General features: G+C 45.0%; 2 protein-coding genes across 2 annotated transcripts; both read left to right on the plus strand.

Moving 5' to 3' along the window:
* Window positions 1–1,178: 1,178 nt before the first annotated feature.
* LOC122903462 lies at window positions 1,179–11,224 on the plus strand. Its single transcript, XM_044244341.1, has 2 exons — window positions 1,179–1,791; window positions 10,483–11,224. The coding sequence occupies exons 1-2, from the start codon at window positions 1,745–1,747 to the stop codon at window positions 11,222–11,224; spliced, it is 789 nt and encodes a 262-aa protein (XP_044100276.1). The 5' UTR covers window positions 1,179–1,744.
* Window positions 11,225–12,283: 1,059 nt separating this feature from the next.
* NABP1 (nucleic acid binding protein 1) lies at window positions 12,284–21,362 on the plus strand. The gene is made up of 6 exons (XM_044241194.1): window positions 12,284–12,816; window positions 13,105–13,243; window positions 15,644–15,715; window positions 17,355–17,430; window positions 17,872–17,938; window positions 19,121–21,362. Exons 1-6 carry the CDS (start codon window positions 12,726–12,728, stop codon window positions 19,288–19,290), a joined length of 615 nt encoding a protein of 204 aa, XP_044097129.1. The 5' UTR covers window positions 12,284–12,725; the 3' UTR covers window positions 19,291–21,362.
* The last annotated feature ends 360 nt before the right edge of the window (window positions 21,363–21,722 follow it).

Here is a 21,722-nt window from a genome sequence, read left to right on the forward strand (position 1 = left end):
CGTTCATTCCAGAATCATTGAATACGTCTAACTATTGAGCGCTACTATCACGAAGAGTGGGGTAAAAGGAGATTTTGACTTTCTACTTCTGTATTTCTGTTTAAGTTGACTAAAAATAAAAACCTGGATTGGTTTATAATCAGCAGGGATCATAAAGATGTTGTTGTGGGTGAAATTGTGTACCCACACTGATACGGTGAAGTCCTAATTCCCAGTACTTCAAAATGTGTCTGGGGGCGCCTGGGTGGCTCAGTGGGTTAAGCCGCTGCCTTCGGCTCAGGTCATGATCTCAGGGTCCTGGAATTGAGTCCCGCATCGGGCTCTCTGCTCAGCAGGGAGCCTGTTTCCCTCTCTCTCTCTCTGCCTGCCTCTCTGCCTACTTGTGATTTCTCTCTGTCAAATAAATAAATAAAATCTTTTAAAAAAATGTGTCTGTTTTTAAAGATGGAGCCTTTGAGGAAGTGATTAAGTAAAACTGAGGCTATTGGGGTGAGTCCCAATCCAATCTGACTGGTGTCTTTTTCAGGAGAGGAAATCTGGGCCTATAAAGAGGCACCGGGGATCCATGTGCACAGAGGAAGGACCATGTGAGGACACCGTGAAGAGGAGGCCGTCTGCATGCCAAGGAGGAGGCCTCCAGAGAAACTGGTCCTGCCAACACCATCATCTGAGATTACAGATTGTGACCAGGCACATTTCTGCTGTTTAAGCCACCTAGACTGTAGTATTTTGTTGGGGCAGCCCTAACAAACTAATACAGATGTTTCTTTCCTATTGAAGGAGAGCTAGTACCTTCAGTGGGCACAGGGTCCCTTTCTCGAGGTGCTCATGTTCAAGTAGGAGCAAAGTTAACCTTTAATACAATGCAGGATGATAAATGCTACGGCAGAACCATGTAAAGATTACTCTGGGAGCCCAGAGGAGGGGACCCTACCTGGCCATGGTGAGGGAGATGATGGTGGCTGCCATGGGGAGAGTTCGGAAAACCTCACCTGTGGACGAGCTGTCCTCTTCCTGTTGAAGGAAGAACAGGCTATAAGAACAATCCTATCCTGGCCTCTCCGTGGAGCCTCTGTGCTTGGTGGTCTGACGGAGCTCTGGTCCCACGTCAGAATGGCAAGAATCAGTAAAATCTCAACAAGCACACATACACGAACTGGAGAATGAGAATACTGAGGTACTATTGTCAACCTTTATTTTACAAAAAAAAAAGAAAAAAAAAGAAAAAAAGAAAGAAAGAAAAGAAGGAAAAAAAGAATTAAAATGCTATCTACCATCCCCACTGTATCATTAGATTTTAACGTCAAAAACAGAAAGGACATAATCTCATCATTAAAAACAATCCCTTTAGCTTTAAATTACCCGCAAAGATCTTGCTTTTTGCATTGCACGTACATTAGTTCCTTCGTTGTCTTAAGCCAGCGTTTGACGGCCACTAGAGTATCACTTGTCTCCGGGCGTTATGAGCACCATATCTGATTTCTTTATGTGGCAAAACTCCTAGTTTTTCTCTAAAGTCTGGATTTTCTGTGTTCAGTAGAAACTGATGACACTGACTCCATGGCTACTTGGCCAGAGACAACATCCTTACCCTCTTTGCACAGCTAGATAGGATTATGGGGCTACATTTTAGCTGCTGGGATGCAAGCTGAAGTACGGTGTTATTTCTGGGTCACTTCTGTCTTAGAAGATAAGCCACTTGCCTCGAGTTCCTCTCTTCCTTTTGCATAGGTTGGAAGACGGAATGTGCCCCAGCCCAACTCTGACCACGAGGATGGAGCGTCACCCCAGGTAATAGCGGAGCAATAACACGTGGAAGGGAGGTGACCTTGGGGCGGCTTTCCTGCCGAGCGCGGTTGCTCACCTTCCTGTAGCATGAGAAGGATATGGACTTCGCTGTTACTTAAGCCTCTGCATGTAGATGCACACTCTTTGGTTTCATTTTTGGGACAGCTTAGTCTTTCTCCCTGTTACGCAAACGGTGCTTTCTCTTGCTTTCATCTTAGTTGCGTTTGAACGTTCTCTTCAGAGTTTCCTGCTGCTCCTCTGTATCCTGCCCGCATGGGGTATGTGACCACTGGGTCGCCGGAGAAAGACATTGACATCATCCGCTCCCGTCGACGTGTGGAATCCCCCAGTGAAGGAGGCCGGTCGCCTTCTTCGCGCTCTTGCATGGCTTTCCCCTAAGTCTCCACCTCGGTCCCTCTGACGGCTTAGGTGGCCGGGACGGGAATCACTCCCACAGGGGACTGGCTGCTTTTCCCCAGGACTCTTCACCTGCTTCGATCGCTTCCCTTTTCTGCCTTCCCAACACTGCCCTTTTAGTTTCCAGAGAACTAGGTAATAACACCTTCTCCTTTGATTCATAGACACTTTGAACAGGCACTTACTCAACAATTACGTCACAAGGTGTCACCGAAAATGACAAAATAGGGAAAGTACCGGACTCTTCAGTCTACCTGGAAAGAAGAGATAAATAAGTTGGCGATTATAAAACAAGCGAAAAGTATCATAATTCAAATAAGTGTCGCGTGTCATTGGGAACACCCGGAAGAGGCACCTAACCCAGCATTTGCAGGAGGGAGTGTGGTTGGCAGTTTAGGGATGGAAAAAGGTGAAGTGCGCGTGCGTATCGGCCGGACAAAATTGTACACCTGTTGCTTAAGAATAATATATAATTCTAAAACTTCAAATAACTTGGGGGTATATAAAATAAAAAGTGGAGGTTCTTCCCACACACATTAATTTTAATATCCATTGTGATTTGTTAATACCTGATGTGCGTTCTTCCAGATAAACAGACATGAAAATAGATACACCAATGTATATCCAGATAGGGTTTTATTCTCAAAAATCTAATCGTAGTATACATATTATGCAGGCTCCCATTTTCCCCACATAATCTTTTTTTATCACGTGCAAATATTTACCTCATTTTAAAAAATAGGTGATAGATTTTCCTACTAATTCATCACTAACTTATTTAATAAATCTCTTCTTTTTTGACCTTTAGGTTGTTTTCCATTTTTTTCCTTCAATAGTACTGTTTCAAGGAATATTCTATCCATTGGACCCGGCGATAAATATTAAGAGGAAAAAATTACAATCTGAAGATTCTATACCTGCCCCAAATGTCATATGTATATGAGAAAAAAAAATTCCTTGGTTCTGTAAAGTATCAGAAAGTTATCTTCTGCTTTTCTTTTTGGGGAATTTACTTGAGGAATTACTCTAGCAAAATCAAAATCAAAGCAAAACCATATTTCAGGGAGATTTGAAGTGTATAAAAACATGAATGAGTAATCAACCCAGTACAATTTAAAAGACCAGAATAGATGATCAGAGCATGGTTCCTGAATGGGGAACTTAAATATCATAAAGAAAGTGGTATTTCCCAAATTAAGATTTAGGGCTTCTTTTGATTCCAAACAAACCCTAAGAGGAGTCTGTTTTTGAATCATGACAAAATTCTCTAGAAAAATAAGTAAGAAGGGTTAAAGACTACTTATAAAAAAGAGGCTGGAGGCTGTTACTTGCCTTATCAGATGCTGAAGAATTATAAATACGCCATAGTTACAGCTTTATACAGATGAATTGGTGACTTCGAAGCCATAACCCGAGGCACCGGGGTGGCTCAGTTTCAGCTCAGGTCATGGCCCCAGGGTCCTGGGATCCAGCCCCGCATTCAGCTCCCTGCTTCTCCCTCTGCCTCTGCCCCTGCTTGTGTTCCCTCTCTGTGTCTCTTTCTATTAAAAAATAAATAAAATCTTAAAAAAAAGTGATAACCTGGAATGAGAACTTACAAAATATAGAAAGATAATAAGGTAACATATTTTAAAGAAATTACAAACTTAAGGATAAGGAATTGCTTCTTTAATAATTAATGTGGAGAAGAAGGACATTTTGAGGACAATTTAATTAGAACTTTGCATCACAGCATATATACAAATAGATTAAAGAGTTAAAAATTCAATCATAAAAAATTGGAGAAGGTATAAAAGAAAGATTATATCATCCCTTCTTGAGGAAAGGCTCCCTCAAGGAAAAAAAAAAAAATGGAAGAAGCCATAGGAAAAAGACAACAGATTTGACCGTATAAAAAGTTACTATAGTTCAAAGAAATATAGAGAGACAAAAGGAGAAGGCAAATCACAAACCAGGAAAGATCTGTACAACACACACTGAAAAAAACAGGGTTACTATCACTTGGCAAAACTCCAATACTAGTTAGATCCAAATCTCAGCCTAGTCTGTGCCCAGATCTTCACAGATGAATGTGTCTTAAGAAAAAAATGCACTATGTGCAGTGCTCTAACCCTAAACTTCCTACTGACTGCCTTCACGTGAGCAATTAGTCCTGCTGTAAAACTGTAATCCATTTCCCTAGTTCACTCCCTCTCCCACGCTCCCCGACAACTCGTTCATACCCTCTTCCACACGTCAGTCTTCTAGCATCTTGTCCGCATCTTCACCCAACATGGATGATCTTGCTTATTTCACTCAGAAAGTAGTAGCATTAGGGAGGGCCCGTGATGTGATGGGCGGGGGGTGTTATATGCATCTAATGAATCATCGAACACTCCATGAAAACTAATGATGTGCTTTATATTGGCTAATCGAATCTAAAAAACTGAATAGAAAGCAAGCAAGCAAGCAGTAACAGCCAGAAGGGGACGTCCACACATGCCGTCATGTCGCCCCACCCCCAGCATCTGCCTTGGGCTGCTCCAGAGGAATCCTGTGTGCTCCCACCAGCCCTTCCACAGGGTCTCTCCCTCCCTCCCCCCTCACCTACTCAAGGACAAGGCTGTGTCTCCAGAAGTTCCCTCTACCTACTGAACATTCTCTTCAGCCCACAGTCATGATACGATTTTTCACACCTTAAAAAAAAGTCTCTCTCGGGGCACCTGGGTGGCTCAGTCAGTTAAGTGCCTTCAGCTCAGGTCATGATCCCAGGGTTCTTGGATCTAGTCCCACGTTGGGCTCCTTGCTCAGTGGGGGGCCTGCGTCTCCCTCTGCCTGCTGCTCCCCCTGCTTGTGCTCTCTCTCTGTCAAATAAATTTTAAAAATCTTAAAAAAACAACAACCCTCTTTTGTCCCACTGTCCTCTGAAGTATTGCCCTCCTGCTCTGCTCCACTCTGCAGCTAGAAAAGCGCCGGGCACACTTCTCACCGTTTCCGCGTCCTCGACTTCCACTAGCCCCTGACTCGGTCCATTCAGGCTCTCAGCCCCACCAACTCCGGGGCAACTGCTCTTGTCAAAGTCAGCCACTACTTTCCTTTTTTCTAAACCTAATAATCAACCCTTGATTTTATCTCGCTGGTCTATCAGCAGCATTTGACACAAACATCACCACCCCCTCTTCCTGGAAACATTCGGTTCACTGGCTGCCGGGGCACGTCTTTCCTTCCTCGTGGCTTTTCATGTCTGATGTGGCCCTCCGGATCTTCCCACATCTGCCCAGCCGTCCCCCTGGGAGTCTCCCCGTTTCAGTGAACGACAACCTTCTTTCCAGCTGCTCAGACTGAAAGTCTAGAAGTCTACTCGATTCCTCTCATTTTCCCAAACTCTGCTTATAACCTGTTGGCTGTCTCTTCAAAATGGATGTAGAAACCTACCACCTCTCGTGAGTGTCCGCGCTCCCACTCTCGGGCAAGCCACAGCGTCTCAAGTGGTTTCCTACGATCATCTTTGACTGTTTCCACTCCAGCTAGCTCCTTCTGTTCTGCACCGGCAGCCGGAGCGATCCTGTTAGTCTGATAAGCGTGTTGGCTCTTTGCTCAGAACATTCCAGCAGACCCCCGTCTCGGAGTCCAACTCAGCGTCCTCCTCTGTGACACCCCCTCCCCATTCGCATCCTTCACACCCTCTGCTTGTCCCCCTGCTTCAGTCACCGCCGTCTGCTTACTGCTCCTGGGAGAGGACAGACGGCCTGAGGTCTTCCATGGCCCCTTCCTCTCATTTCATCTTTGTGCGAATGTCACTTCCCTGCCCACTCTCGGTAGTCCCTCCTGTTGAATCCCTACCCTGTCCCCGGCTTCATTTCCCAGCACACTATTCATTACCCTCTGATATACTATGTAATTTTATGTATTCAGGATGCAAGCTCCGTGAAGTTAGGGACTTTGTTTGTGTTATTATTATTACTATTTTACTGACGCAGTCTCAGGGCTGGCACATTGTAGTTGTTCAATAAAAGCTTGTTGGATAAATTAATATGTCATGTTTAATGAGCATACAGAGGGCAAACGGGATTATAAGTCTCTTCAAAATTCCTAAAATGTCAACTGACAATACCTGTCAGAGTTCTTAACTATGCATTCATTCAGTAATTCCACTTCTAGAAGCTCATCTCAGTGCAGGATTTCCCAAGCTAGAATAAGGGAAATACTGTTCCAGAACAGGTATGTGGAAAATAAAGAAAATATTCTGGGGAAAAAAAAAAAGTCTCTTCTAACCTGCTATGGATCTGATTTGGTGGTACACTGAGAGGTTTTAGCACACACCGATGCCTAAGTCCCACCTTTAGAGATTCTGATTTTATTGTTTTGACTGTTGTCCCCCTTGTCATGATATTAGCAGCCTATAATGATAATTACTGAAATCACTGAGAACCTTAATTCATTAGAGGCTGTAGTGTTACTCTTATTCACAATTTTGGGCATATATACCCAGAAATGCGGAAAAAAATATATATATATATTTAACAAAAAGAAGGACTTAGAGTCCATTATCTGTAAACATTCTTCCAACTGGGATTCTCTATGTTCACATGGAAAATGATCTGAATTAGGGGTTTGTACAGAAGCAGTGACTGTTTCTTCTGTGTGTGAAAGGAGAGAAAGGGTGTAAGCTGTATAATGCTATAAAATAAGAAGAAATATTTATTTTTACTATAGATAAGCCAAGAGTATAAGGAAAACTTCCATAAAGGGTCACCAAGCCCTCCACTGCAACACAGGTCAGGCACGAATGATGTTAGCAGAAACTGCTAACTTGTTGGGCCAGCTGCTTCTTGTTGGGCCAGCTAGAGCACATTGAGGACCAAGATTCCGAAAGCAGGAGAGGTGGTTTTTAGAATTATAACTGAGTTATTTATTTTTACACATGTGTTAGCCTATTTGGACTCTTTGAACAGAATACCATAGATTGGGTGGCTTATCAGCAACAGAAATTTATTTCTCACAGCTTTGGAGACTGGGCAGTCAAAGGTCCAGGCACTGGCAGATTGGGTGTCTGGTGAGGGCCTGCTTCCTAGTCCACTGACACGCCTCTTGCCTTTGTGACCTCCCAGGGCACAGGGGTGAGGGAGCTCCCTGGAGTCTCTTTCCCAAGGGCACCAATCCCATGCCTGAGGGCTCCGCCTTCTTATCTAATCATTTCTCAAAGGCCGCACCTCCAAATTCCACTTGACGTTGGGGATCAGATTTCAACACAGGAATTTGCGGTGGCGCGTGAACACTCCCTCCACAGCCACGTAGGATAACAAGAAACCTCAGCAAACAGCACGTTCTCTAGACACACAGTTCGGAAAGGACTTCTGATCCTATGCAATGTGGTCAGCCAGCTGGACTTGTGATTTGTAGCCTTTTCTACAGTATCCCTTTAAGTATGAGGATTAGGATACATAATGAGATTAATCTGCCAATAAAGAAATAATTTTGTTTTATGAATTCTGAGTTGTTCAGTTGCCACTAATGTTTTGTTTTCTCAGCTGAGCAAACAATGAATTCAGGCAGCTACTTAGATGTATGCTGCACCTGAAAGGAACTTCTTTAGAACAGAAACCGAAAGTGTTCACACTATCATTAAAAAGATAATGTAGCTGAGCTGAATTAACCTACTTCGGGATGCATTTCTTCCCAAGAGAAACTACAAAGTTATTCCTCACCAGCGGACCTCACTGCCCCCACCACAATGAGACATTAGGGATTAAATAACCTGGCGTTGCACTTATCACTGAACTACAAAGCCTTCAAGAAAATCCAATTACCCACTTAGATAACTAAAGAAGTGCACTTTTAAAGGCAAATAACCTGTTTCATAGAAGAAGTTATTTCATGTAAGGCTTGGTTTTAAATCCCAGCTCCGTAACTTTCCATAAAATAAGAAAACCCACTCCCAAAATATTATTAAATATATTAATAATATGTATAAAATGTCTGGCACATAGCAAAGGCTCAGTAGTGTGCATTAGCCTGTATCATTATAGGGATGATTTGTGTGTCTATATTGTAAATATTTCTAAACATTACTTATAAGTCTTTTGGTTAAATCTTTTTTTTTAAGATTTTATTTATTTATTTGATAGAGATCACAAATAGGCAGAGAGGAAGGCAGAGAGAGAGAGGAGGAAACAGGCTCCCCGCTGAGCAGAGAGCCCAATGCGGGACTCGATCCCAGGACACCAGGATCATGACCCGAGCCGAAGGCAGAGGCTTTAACCCACTGAGCCCCCCAGGCGCCCCTTTTGGTTAAATCTTTTTAAGGACATTAAGAAAAGGCTATTTCTTTTTGACCTTGCCAATTACGTTACAAAGTAGATTACCTTTGTAATGTGAGAACACTGTAGTTCTTGTTAATTTTTTATTGTTCGTTTCACCACACAAGACATCTCGTTTCAAACAGAACTTGGTCCACTACTTAACGGAGGTTGTCACAGTGGTGAATAGATGGGTAGCGCAGCAAAAGTGAAAATGATTTTTTTGATCCCAGAAACCAGAACGTGGCAGTGAGCGTGGGTAGTGGCTGGTGGCAAAATTTACAGGAAAACTCTTACCAGGGAGCACCCAGATAGGCAGACCCTGAAGTACAGATTCTAATGGATACACTTCTGTATTGTACTGGATCTCGCCTCGCAACCTTTTTTTTTTTTTTTTTAAACACAAGGGAGTGTTGGTGAGGTTCTGGCCACAGTCCTCTGCTTCCCTCAGAGGCTGATGTTTGAGGCCGGAACATGAGGCAGGCCTGAAGAACAAGAGCCTTGGAAGGAAGAACACTGTGAGGCGATCCTGTGGATGCCGTCACGAGTCCGCAGGAGACTCCTCAGCACCTGACCCGCTGGGCCTAGGTGATCCCGCTGGATCTCTTCGCTTATTTTGCTGAATTACGGATTAGGGATGACTAATGAGCGGCACCAGTTGTTTTTCTCGACGGCCACCCCCTTTCTCTTTTCGTTAACATCACCCTGGAGTGGTCACTGGAGTTGGCTGAAACCAACTGCTCTGGATTGAAGAGTTCCTGCCCTGTTCACACCATTTTGTTTCCTCAAGGCTGTCTCCAGTCTCAGTGACCGCCAAAGCACTTGGGGGCCATTTCCTGCTTGAGAACAGCTGAGTGAGTCGGGAGGAAGTAGAGGTTTGGCGAGTTCGCTCCTGTGGGGTTAGGGCAGGGCGGGGCTGCCAACTTCAGCTTCTGCTTTTGTGGGGCTTGGGCTCCTGACTGGTTCCTCCTCGTCAGTGTCGGTAAAGTAAGTCTGAGCCCCATCTACTCCCCTTTCTGGGAGCAGCGGACGGAGGGTGCAAGGAGGGGCCAGCTCGCTTTGTCCAAAGTCTTGGCCGTGATTGTGCTCCACGTTCTTAATTGGTCTCCTACCTGTTGTTCATCTTTTAGAGAGTTTGTCAAACCTTTAAATAAATAAATAAAGGTCTGATTTAAATATTCCTTCTCTGAGGGACACCGAGGTGGCTCAGTTGGTTAAATATTGTTTCTGTGAGAATGTTCTTGCCTGTCTTGAAGAGAATTGCTTTGAGGAACATCTAAATGAAGCAACAAGTCCTGCTGGATACTCTTGGTGGAATCAGAGCTTCTGATCTGAAGGGGGAGACTTTGGGAGCCCTGAGGTTGGATGTGGTTCCGCCAGTAACTGCCATGTTTCCTCATTTATTTGATGTTGAAATCATGCTTACATTATTTTACATCACTTTCCCTCATCACGTCAGTGTCTTTGGCTCTCCGGGCCTTACTGGTCCTGAAATGGAAGCTTTTGCTTCCTTCGGCACGTCTGGGCTGTCCTGGTCACGTGATTCTCTCCGAAGCCCTTCTCGGGCTGTGTAAGAGGATGCCACTTCTTCGCAGATGCTTGGGCCGAGGTGGTGCATCTAAAAACATGCAGCAAGAATCAAGAAAAACATAAGGCTTCTGCCATGCACGTTCTCTGACTCTTCTCCCCATTTCTGTTACCAACACAAAGTTAATGATTCTTTAATGCCCTACAGATACGTTTTATTGCTAAAACATGTAACTCTACCACTGCAATGTAAGTCTGAAAAACTACTTTTAAGCTGCAGGGCTCTGGGGGGTGGGGGATGGTGGCGTCAAGACTGCCTGGATTGGAACCCGAGGTCAGCTGTGCTCTGGCTCTGCGTCCCGGGAGTCTCACCAGCTGTGACATGGGGTAACAGCCAGCGGCCACCGCGGAGGACGGGTGCGGGGCCCGTGGAACCGCAGCTCAAGCTACTGCTGCTTTCCTCTTCCTTCAGAGTAACAACAAAGCGACGGAGCGGACTGTTTGCACCGGCCAGACGACGCCTGCGGTCGCAGCTCCCAGGCCGGCGGCCTCTTCTAGACGATGGATCAGGATTACGAAGCTCCATCGGTGTCCGGAAGGTCCCGCAGGACCGTCTGAGCCCAGATTTGCTTGTCAAGTGCCCGTTCCTCACGACGCGAGGTAAAGAGATGAAGAAAACCTATTTTTCTGGGTTGTCGTTTCGGGGTTCCCGTTGCTGTTGCGTGACCGTGCGGTTGTGCACGATTGTGCGGTTGTGCGTGACCGTGCGGTTGTGCACGATTCTGCGGTTGTGCGGGACCGTGCGGTTGTGCACCATTGTGCGGTTGTGCGGGACCGCGCGGTTGTGCACGATTCTGCGGTTGTGCGGGACCGTGCGGTTGTGCACGATTCTGCGGTTGTGCGGGACCGCGCGGTTGTGCACGATTGTGCGGTTGTGCGGGACCGTGCGGTTGTGCACGATTGTGCGGGACCGCGCGGTTGTGCACGATTCTGCGGTTGTGCGGGACCGCGCGGTTGTGCACGATTCTGCGGTTGTGCGGGACCGCGCGGTTGTGCAAGGACAGACCGAGCCCGCGGAAGCGCGCCGACGGGACGCACAGCGCACAGCAGTGCAGGGACCGTCTGAAGGGCCGGCGGTGCCCGTTCTGCGGTCACAACTGCGGAGACGGACGAGGGGGCGCCGGGACCAGGAGGGCGGGAAGGACACGCGGTGACACGGACTTTCCGGGCCCTGAAGCTCTGCGACACCGTACGGTGGACACAAGTCCCCACACACCTGTCCCAGCTCACGGACACACAAGAGCCAGCGACGTGCCGGTGTCGCTTCAGCAGCCGCGACCGGCGGGCCCTCCGGGCAGGGGACGCGCGGGGCGGGGTGTAGGGGAGCGTCCGCGCCCTCCCGGGGCTCCGCTGGGAACTTAACGCCGCCCTAAAAGTTCGCCCATTGAAGAGACTGCACGGAGGGGACGAGCGCGCGGGGAGGGAGGGGAGGACGGGCGTGAGGAGGGGCCCGACTTCTACCCGCCGAGTACGGGGAGGGCACGGCCAGGCCCGCGGGTCACAACGTCCCGGGGACCTCCGGGAACCCCTCACCGTCCCTGGGACGGAACAGACGTGGCAGAGCAAAGGCCCCGGCCCCGCCCCAGCCGAGGCCCCTCCCCAGCCGAGGCCCCGCCCCAGCCGAGGCCCCGCCCCAGCCGAGGCCCCGCCCCAGCCGAGGCCCCTCCCCAGCCGAGGCCTGGCCGCGGAGCGGGGACTCGCCCGTCTGCCGGCGCGTCCCTCCGCCCACAGCCGCCCCGGCTTGCGCCTGGGCGCCCCTCTCTGAACGACCCACGGGCCCTAAACACAGGCGCTGCCCCGTGTCCCCACGGGGACGAGGGGCTAAAGCGCCCGGGGAGGGCCGAACTCCTAGCGAGAAAGGAGCAAGGACACCCCGCGCCGCTCGGTGACCGCCCGGAGCCGGCAAAAAGCCGCCGGACACCCGGACGCGGCTCAGCGACGGCGGAGCGGGGTGGGCGGGGCGGGAGGGGCGGGGCCGAGCGCTCATTGGACGGCTTCGGGGGGCGGGGCTCGAGAGGACAGCCCGCGAGGAGCGAGGGAGGCTGCGCGTGCGACGCCGGCCGGTTCCGGACCCCTCGCTTCCCTTCCTGCGGGCTGGGCGAGCCCGGCGACGGGCGTGCCGACGCCCGTGACGTCATAAGGGGCGGGGCTGCCGGGGTAGGGGACCGGCCGGCGCGCGGGCGCGTGCGGCAGTCGCGGTTCGGGACGGAGCGTGCGTGGTCGCCGGGTCTCGGCGCCGGGTTCGCTGTCACAGTCTGTCCCTTCCCGAAGCTTGGGACAAGCTCGCGCGTGTGTGTTGCGAGTGTGAGGGGACTCCGGGCGGAGGCCACCCCTCGCTGCCTTTTTTGACCTTCCTTTTGTCCGAGGGGGGCCGCCCGGCCCGGGGTCGCTGCCGCCCCGCCGCAGCGCGCTCGGGTCCGGCCGCCTCTTCCTTTGCTTTGGAACTCGGGAGCTTTTCCCCTTTTTCCGTCTCTGTTTTGGGCGCTCAGTGCCGTCTGGGCTGGTGTCCCTGGTCCCCGACCGGCCTCTTCCTGCCCGTGCGCTCGCCGCCCCCGCCCAGGGTCTCCCCCGCGCCCTCGCCCCGGCCCGGGAGGTGGGAGGCTTCGTCCCCCCGCCCACCCGCGTCTCCGCAGCCGTAGCCGCACCTGCCTCGGTATGAACGGGGGCACCGACCCTCCTCTTTTCATAAAAGACATTAAGCCCGGACTGAAAAACTTAAATGTCGTCTTTATTGTGCTGGAGATAGGTAAGTGGGGTCCGCCGCCCGCCCCGCTGCCCCGCGCGTGCTGGGCAGGAGGGGAGGGCGCCGCGCCGCCAGCCCGGGGCTCCCCCTCCTCCTCCTCCCCTGCGAGGCCCCCACCCCTCCCCCGTCCACGTGGCCCCGGTGCCCCCCCAGCCCCGGGCTCGGATCCGACCTGCGGCGAAGTCGCGGGGCTCGACCTCTTGCCCCTGTCCGCGGAGGAGGAGTTCGAGCCTCTCTGAAGTCCTCGTTACCTAACGCACCCCTCCCCCTTGCGATTTTAACTCTCCGCAGGACGTGTGACCAAAACCAAAGACGGCCATGAAGTGAGATCATGCAAAGTGGCCGACAAAACGGGCAGCATCACGATCTCCGTGTGGGATGAAATCGGAGGTCTCATCCAGCCGGGGGACATCATTCGGTTGACCCGAGGGTAGGTGTGCGGGGGGGCGGGCGGAGGCTTCCTAGGTGACAGCCTACAGCCACCCGCTGGGGACCCTGACAGGTGCTGCAGCTCCTGTCTGCTCGGTGGCCCTCCGCGCAGTTTGGGGCCCCTTGGATGGTCATTTTGGGTAGTGGACAGCTTCGGATGGAACCCCCTCCCAGGAAAGCGGTCAGTTTGACCCCGGAATCTAGCCCACTTTCCCTCTGTACAGATGGTTAAATACGTTTTTGGGATTACTCGGTGTTTTTTGTAGATTGGCAAAATTGGCATAAATTCATCCTACTTACTTTTTTTTTTTCCCCCATAAATTATTTAATACAGTTGTCAGCGCTTTTCTAGCTTTTCCCCCTTTTTAGTGGCTTTTGAAATCCTGCGTATTTTGTTTAGACAGGACGTCAGATTGTAGTTGGACAGTTCAGCAGGTCTGCGGTATGTCCAGTTTGTACCGGAATGGAAAAGTTAAGGGAAGTTCACAGTATCTGGAAGGCACATTCTGGAAGATGACTTCCGGTGCCTGCTGCTGTAAGGTCAGTGCAGTACACGAACCAGAATGATAGGCAGAAAAATGTTCGGCAGGAAGAGAAGTGTCAGATCACCCTGAACGCTGGAGGTTGGGTAGGCCCTTTGGTAATAGGTGCAGGCCTCAGAGCTGCTTCAGGAAGTGAGGCAGTGTCCTCGAAGAAGGAAGTGAGAGTCAGAGCATAGACATTTTATTCTCCTGCAGTGACTCAGGACACTAATTGTGTCTTTAAACGTCCACATCTGTAGCTGACACAAAAGAGAATTCCTGCCTAGGAGGGTGTGGTGCGGATTAGCATAATTGAAGTTTTTCTGGCTGCCAGAATATTTCGCATCTATCTACAGTAGTGTAAACAGCATCTCATTTCAGATATCTCATTATTTTGGGGTCAGTGGGAAATACATAGGTATGTCCGTCAAAAAATTTGTGGAAAAACTAACATCAAGTTCCATATAGTATTTATAGAGTTTCAAGGAGTATAATATAAAGGAAAATTCAAAACTAAAGAAACTCCACTATTTTGTAACTTCAGTGTGACCTTGAGGTTTTTACACTTCGGTAATTTCCTCATCTGTAAAATGGGAATAATTACACCTTACTTAAAAAATAACATGTGTGGCTGAGTCTGGCCTATTGTAAGGCCGCCATTCAGTTCTAGTCGTATCTGTCGTTGACCTCATTCCGAAAACAAATGCAAGTTAAATGTTTACTTGTTGAAACTTCAAAATTTTTTCTCAGCATGCTTTAACTTTTACATTACTAAGGTGAAATATTAGTGCACTCTTTTTCTTCTAAGTTGCTTTTTGTATAGCATAAGAGTCTTTAGTGGATTACCCTTACTAAAGACGAATGTATAATGTGGAACTAACTAGTATTTATTAATCTATGTTAAAAAATGAAATACAACTACTTAGTTAACAATATTTAATTATAATTTGTCATTTTTTTTAAGGTTTTATTTATTTGTCAGAGGGAGAGAGCTCACAAGCAGGGGGAGTGGCAGGCAGGGAGAAACGGGCTCCCTGCTGAGCAAGCAGCCCTGTGCAGACCTGGGGACTCCATCCTGGAACTCTGGGATCTTGACCTGAGCCAAAGGCAGATGCTAAACCCACTAAGCCACCCAGGCGCCCCTATAATTTAACATTCTAGGTCCTAAAGTTACCATTGTAGTTTATAGAGAACCACTGAAAACCAAATTTTAGACCTGATTTTACAATGTTTAATTTACATTTTTATTAGATTTTTGTGCAGGAATATTTAATGATGCTGTCTGCACTCTCAGAGTTGATCAGAGTAAATAATCTGTTCAGCTAAATTGATGGTAAAGATTGCAAGTTTGGAAAGGCAGATAGGTGAGATTTGTGATTGATTTTAGGCCCTTGATTAAATTTTACCAAATTTTCAGTAGCTCATGAATCCTCCTATGTGTTTTATAGAGAAAAAGGAAAATCTGTTTTACTGAATAATCTGAGGAGACCAAGTTAATGTGTATAAAAGTACATACTTGGTGTTGATATTCTATATGCTATGATTGAGAAATAATTTCTGCTTGAATCTCTTCAATTGAAAGTTCTTTGTTAATTGAAGATGTGATCTTTGGAGTATAACAATGCTTGCTTTTCAAAAAGACTTTCTGTTTTCTAGGGTTGGTTATAGTTTAGATAATTATGTCAAAATTTGGCAGTAGACTTCTCTTTGTACTGTTCGATTGTAAGTAACAAGTTAATAAATTAGACTAATTGATTTACTACCATAGACAGAGTTTGATCTACACCTACGCCCCGATACAAAAAAAAAAGTATAAAGTTTCACTTAAGTAGAAGGAAATACATGTATTTTTACAGAACAGACGTTTCTTTCCTTTCTAGGTATGCATCCATGTGGAAAGGCTGTTTGACGCTGTACACTGGAAGGGGTGGAGAACTTCAAAAAATTGGGGAGTAAGTATTCAAATGCATTTCCTGTAAGTGAATAACTTACACGTAGTGTCTACAGAGTAACTGGTACGTATAAACTATAAAGGATAAACTTCTTGGCTTTTCTGTATTGGTAAACGGAATGCCTTCAATAGCTTCGCTGTAAAAACAACTTTGCATGTATGTACCAGCTTAACAGCCGTCCATATTGTTTCCTGTGGTTGAGAATGGTAGTTTTCCTGGCAAAGAGTATGAAGTTGCACTTGAGATGAGCCCCAGTGGGGCCATTTCTGTAGAGTTTGGGAACACGTATCTTTTAGGTGTCACAGTGCAGTTTTAAATAGGTTCTGTCTTCTGGTGAAATGCCAAAGAAGAAGCTAGGTAAGAAGTTAGGTTTCAGGCCAAGAGTTTAAATTTTCTTTTTTCATTTATGGGTGAATATGTACTCACGGTAGAAGGACTTGCAGCGATGACCATTGAAGTCCTGTATTTATCCACAGTCTAGGTACCGTACAGGCAGCTACAATGCGAGCTTCCGTATACTCCTACCCTGGTAATCTCCACCCTGACTTGGAGGAACCATCCTCTCTAGGGGTGTAAAGGTAATTTAGCCTCCATATTAGCTTAGACATTTGGGATGTGTTCATAAAGTATTGTGTTGGCAGTGAGCCAAATCATTAGTTCATTCTGCTTGTAGGAGATTTGAAGACCTACAGAAGCCACACACGGCACAAAAAAAAAAAAGAAAGAAATGTTCTACACTGCAGGGATAAAATTGTTGGGAAAAGATAAACAATCTTGCTAGCTTTTCAAGATCAGAAATTGGTAACACTTTGCTTTTGTTAGGAGAAAAACTGTTTGTTTATGTTTGTTTTTAGAGCAGTATTAGAGCAACTTGTTATGAAAGCTCTTAGCGTCAGTATCATCCAAAGACGTGGGGTTTTTCCTGACCTTCATGTATACGGAGAAAGAGGCCAGTTATGTGAAGAACCAGTGGAGGTCACTCTATTCTTCTTTGACTTGACTTTGTTAGGGTCAGTCTAGGATATACCAAAACCGATTTTTTAATTTATTTATGGGGTGAGGAGCTAAGTAAATGCTTATGTGTAATCTTCGTATATGCCATAGTCAGCTTACAAGAAGCATTTGAATAAACTGTTGTCCTAATAGCCACATGTCTTTGTCATACCTGCAGAGTCCGCTCTTAACCTTGAATGATTATCTTTGCAGAGTCACAGTGATTGGTCAGGAGAGGGACTGGATGGGGGTGTGTGGATGGATCAGTGCAAATCCATCACCACTGCTGGACAAGCCACTCTGGAACCCTAAACATGGTTCAGGGACAGCAGCCTATGTGGAAAAACAGCACAGAGATGTGTTTCTGCGTCCTTGATCTTTGACATGATTTAGTTTTTGCAGTACAGAAGAACTAAAATAAAAAATAGAATATTTTAAGTATTGTGGACCATTGAGTGTTTTAGAATGCTTTGTTTTTTATGGAACATGGCGTTTAGGAAGTTTTCGTTGTATAAACAGTTAGCATGTTGCTTTTTAGTTAATTCATTGAACACCTAAATTCTTCATTCCTATAAGTTATGCATGTTACGCAAAGAAAGGTTGATTATTTTAGGAATCGTTTAACTTGTGCTTTATTTTCTTTCAGATTTTGTATGGTTTATTCAGAAGTGCCAAATTTCAGTGAACCCAACCCAGATTATCGAGGACAACAGAGCAGAGGGGTAATTAATCCAAATGTATAGTCTGTTCATATGATTAGACTAATTTTGACAGGGTACTATAATTCTCTGGCTAGGTGTTCAACCCTGTCCTACCCAGAAATAATGAGGACAGTTTTAAAAAAGAATATAAAGTCATTGTCATTCTGTATATTTTGTGAGTATATATACATATACCTTTGGTGTTAAATATATGTGCCATTGAGCACTTGGAGCAGTAGGGAGGAATATCAGGAGAACACAGTAAGATACAGCAGAAGCTATAAAAGCTTTGGGAAACATTCCTGAATAGTAACATTGAATGGACTTGGATAAATCTTTTAAAAATTTGTTTAAAAAAAAAAAAAACAACAAAAACAAAACTAAAGAATGGATATAACTTGTTATTATAATAATTTTTTTTAATAAATCTTTAATCGGTTAAATTAAAAACATATTTTTTAGGCACACAATGAGCAGAAGAATAATTCCATGAATAATAATATGGGTACAGGTACATTTGGACCAGTGGGTAAGATTTTTTTTTTTTATATTTGTGATCAGGTGTTAAGAAGTTAAGCGAATATATCTTATGAAAGATTAGAAGAAAACTGTCATTAGGTGCGCATTGACACTAAAAGTGAGCTGCTAGTCCACAGGGAATTCCCCAGTAAGTGATTTCCTAAATAGCAGATGAGCTCTCTTAAGCTAACTTACTGAGCATCTTATTTTTATTTTTAAAAAAACATTTTGTACACATGTATTTTATTTATCCGTTTAAATTCCTTGTGGTTAACACAGTGTTTTATGAGTTTCGCACCCGCAGTGTAGTGGTTCAGCAGTCGGCGGGTCGGTATGTGGGCTCTTAAGCCCCTTCACCTGCTTCGCCCTCGCCCACCCACCTCCCAGAGCACATTCTGTATTTAAACGGTGGCTGATAATAAGAAATCTGATTTAGTGACGCGTGATAGGTTTTCCATTGATTTTATTTTTAACAAAATTTCTATAATCTGGTGATTATTTATAATAGATGGAAAATTACTGGTTATTTTGGCAAACCAAAAGCCTTTTACCTTTAATAGCTCACCTTAAATTTTCACACGTGCTGATAGCTGCCTCTTTAAAAGATTGGCCTTTACCCCTCAAATACTCTCAGATGCCACGTTAATGGGTCTTTCAGCTGTGTCTTTTGAAGTTTTTATTAGGGAGGAAAAGCTTTGAGATTGGGAGTTCAGTCGGGTGGCTAAAGTCTGTTTAACGCGGTGGGTGCATGTTTTGGCACAGCTGGTAACGATCACATTGTGGGAAACTTTGCTGTCTTGTCCTTTGAAAAATGAGAATTCCATTGTTCATTCTGAATTATTAACCATATTTGAACCTAATGCCAGTGTTCATACACTGTTTCACCTTTTTTTTTCTTTTTCCCTTACAATTTTGGCGCAGGACACTACTATGTTTTTCTCGACTAATTTCTCATTTTGTTCCCCAAATTGTTCTATTTCTTTCTCCATATTAATACAGCTTCAAGCTAATACATTTACAGTAATTACATGTTTGGAAAACTCAGAACGCACATTGAGTCTTTTCTAGTAGTTTAAAAACAAGGGCATTTGTTTTCTCTACTACTACTTGTAAACACGTGTCAGAACTTCAAATAGGTGTGTTACTATATATCAGTGTCTGAAATGGTGATGAGTTTTTATATTCTTTTTAGGAAACGGGGTTCAAGCTGGCCCAGAATCACGGGGATGCCAGTTTTCATATGCTGGTAGAAGCAATGGCCGGGGACCTACACATTCACAGCTACACGGAACAGCTAATAATCAAACAGTCATGACCACAATAAGTAATGGCAGGGACCCTCGGAGAGCCTTTAAAAGATGACCTATGCCCAATACTCACATGTAGTTTTTAAACTACACACCCTACTTGAACACTTACTGCACTTTTATTTATCGTCAACTGTGAAAACTGTGTCCTTTATCGGTTTCCTCTTATGTTTTGGGTTTGTTAACAAGAGTGGATTGTTCTTATAGCAAAACTGTTAAGCTGCTCAAGTCTCCTGTTGGAAGAATTTGAAGAATGGGAAGACTCTGAAAAGTAGGGGCATTTATTTTTAGGGCAAAAAGATCAGTAGTTATCCTTTAAAAACACGCCCCTGTTGTGTGGGTGAGTTCCTTAAGACATCAGCATTATAGCCTCTATGAGTCTATTTTCCATATACATTTTGTAATATTTAAAGTAAGGCTTAGTGGGAGATGTTCTTTTGTCTTAATTCAGGTATTGGCAACTGAAGCAATAACCACCAAAACCGCCTCCCAAAACTCAGTGGTAATAGCAGTTTTTGAGTGTTTGTGACTCCAGGAATGATTGACTTCTTCATTTGAGTGACTGCCAAGAGGATTTTCCAAGGACTGAATCTTCTAAACTCTTGTTTTATTACCAAAAAGAATATATTCTTTATCAGAATTATGGAGTAGAATGGAAACTGTATTATAACCAGGAATTTTTATAAGAAAGCTGCATTTATTTTAGGGTAGTCCTGTTAATACTTGTTGTCAACTGTGTGCATTACACTGAAGGAAAACTTAAAACCGAGGCCTTGAATATTTATTTTTTGAAACTACTATGTCAAATATTAAAGTATAATTTGAGGGAATTAAAAAGTCATAATAAATAGTGATCTAAATATTTTAAAAAATTGTGGTACATAGATGAAGGCAATTCAAATTGAATTCATGTAGAAATATGCAGTCTTTAAGTTAGAGTGTCCTTAGGTACTTGCAGAAACTCATCCTGGAGTGAAAATCCTAGGTACTTAACTTTTATTTGAAAAGTGTGTGTGTGAATATTGTCCAAGTTTCTGAACATAATTCACAAAGCCTTATCAACCAAAGTTAAACGGCTCTCTCTTAAGAAGTGCATACAGCTTTATTTAGAAATGTAAAGGTAGAATTTCTTTATGTGTTATAAATGACACCCAGTTCCCACTTTCTACTATAGAGTGGGTAACTGGTAAATTTTTCCTTTGTTAGAATTCAGTTCTTCCAAATTAGCCCCAATAAAACTTGCATTAATGTTAACGGACTTCCCTTATTTTTGCTCTTTCAATGATTTGCAATGGAGAGCCGGTAAATTTTACCATAGTTGTAATGATTACTTCAGCCAGGGGACTGCTTAGCTCTGTACTTGTCGCCTTTTGTCCCTGCCTTAAATCACAAAATAATTTAAGTAGACTCTGTTTTCTAAGAACGCCATAGCCTTTGAATATGAAAATTGGTACCAGAATATTCATTTCTCCAATTCAGTGTGTCTTAACAAATTGCTGTACACACTGAGTGTGAGACACTGGGGAGTTAAGGGGTCGGTGACGAGTCCTCTCAAGGAGCTTATTCGTGGTTCATAGTACTTTGGTAACTAGGGTTTGTATATTCTAGAAGGTTTTCTTTTAGCCTTAACCCAGTGAATTTGGCTTTGTGGCTAATACCTTTTTAAGATACAAGATAACATGTTGGAAGTAAAAATTTACTAAAAGTTAGCATATAAGTTTTTCTTTAAATAGGGGTAGGAGCAGTAATACACAATTGATTTGTGTGAATATGGTGTTAAAGATGATTTTAAAAGAATTTTGGAGTTTCAGAAAAGTAAACTATCGGGAGGGATAGCTGAGCTTCTAGTCCTGGTGCCCTGTATCCTCACCTATGATGTTGGACAAATTACTACACTTAGGACCTCTATAAGCCTTAAGTTCCACAAATACAAAAACAAGTAATAGGATCCCCTTAGAGAGTTACAGGAGATTTTCCACGTAAGTGATGAGGGTGATTTCTGGCACGTAGTAGGCAGAGTGTCACCTGATCATACCTCAAGAACAGAAGAAGATGCAGCGTTAGGTGTGGAAATACTGTTCTCCTTCAACATGTTGCGATTAAATAGAGAACGATCTAAGCTGTTAATTTTGTAATTGACATTTGCCTCAATAACTTAATCTTGTTCTGTGTTACTGTTTATTAACAGATCTCTTTTTTCTTAAGGGAAGCCTCCAAAACCAAAGCAAAGTGAATTACAGTCCATAACGAATGTTTGCCCCACCAGTCTGCTTGGACGGTTCTCAACAAGAAGAGGAAGAAAGTTTTCTACCTTCCTCTTCCCTGGTGCTTTCACTTGTGAATTTTTAAATGTCTAAACACCTACCAAAACCAAAACCACGTAGTTTAGAAATACACACCTGCTAGAATGGGGCCCCATCTCATCTCTACAAAACAGTTCTGAAGTGGTTTCAAGGCTCATCAGCCAGCCGGCCTCGCTTCTCTGCG

This window comes from Neovison vison, chromosome 3 (assembly GCF_020171115.1).
Source record: "Neovison vison isolate M4711 chromosome 3, ASM_NN_V1, whole genome shotgun sequence".
Lineage (NCBI taxonomy): Eukaryota > Metazoa > Chordata > Mammalia > Carnivora > Mustelidae > Neogale > Neogale vison.

Bases quoted from the DNA above. Each gene is read 5' to 3' on its own strand.
- LOC122903462 (XM_044244341.1), top strand. From the start codon at position 1,745: ATGTGCCCCAGCCCAACTCTGACCACGAGGATGGAGCGTCACCCCAG. The intron at 1,792-10,482 runs GTAATAGCGGAG...CTCTTCCTTCAG, and splicing joins AGGATGGAGCGTCACCCCAG to AGTAACAACAAAGCGACGGA.
- NABP1 (XM_044241194.1), top strand. From the start codon at position 12,726: ATGAACGGGGGCACCGACCCTCCTCTTTTCATAAAAGACATTAAGCCC. The intron at 12,817-13,104 runs GTAAGTGGGGTC...AACTCTCCGCAG, and splicing joins CTTTATTGTGCTGGAGATAG to GACGTGTGACCAAAACCAAA. The intron at 17,939-19,120 runs GTAAGATTTTTT...TATTCTTTTTAG, and splicing joins AGGTACATTTGGACCAGTGG to GAAACGGGGTTCAAGCTGGC.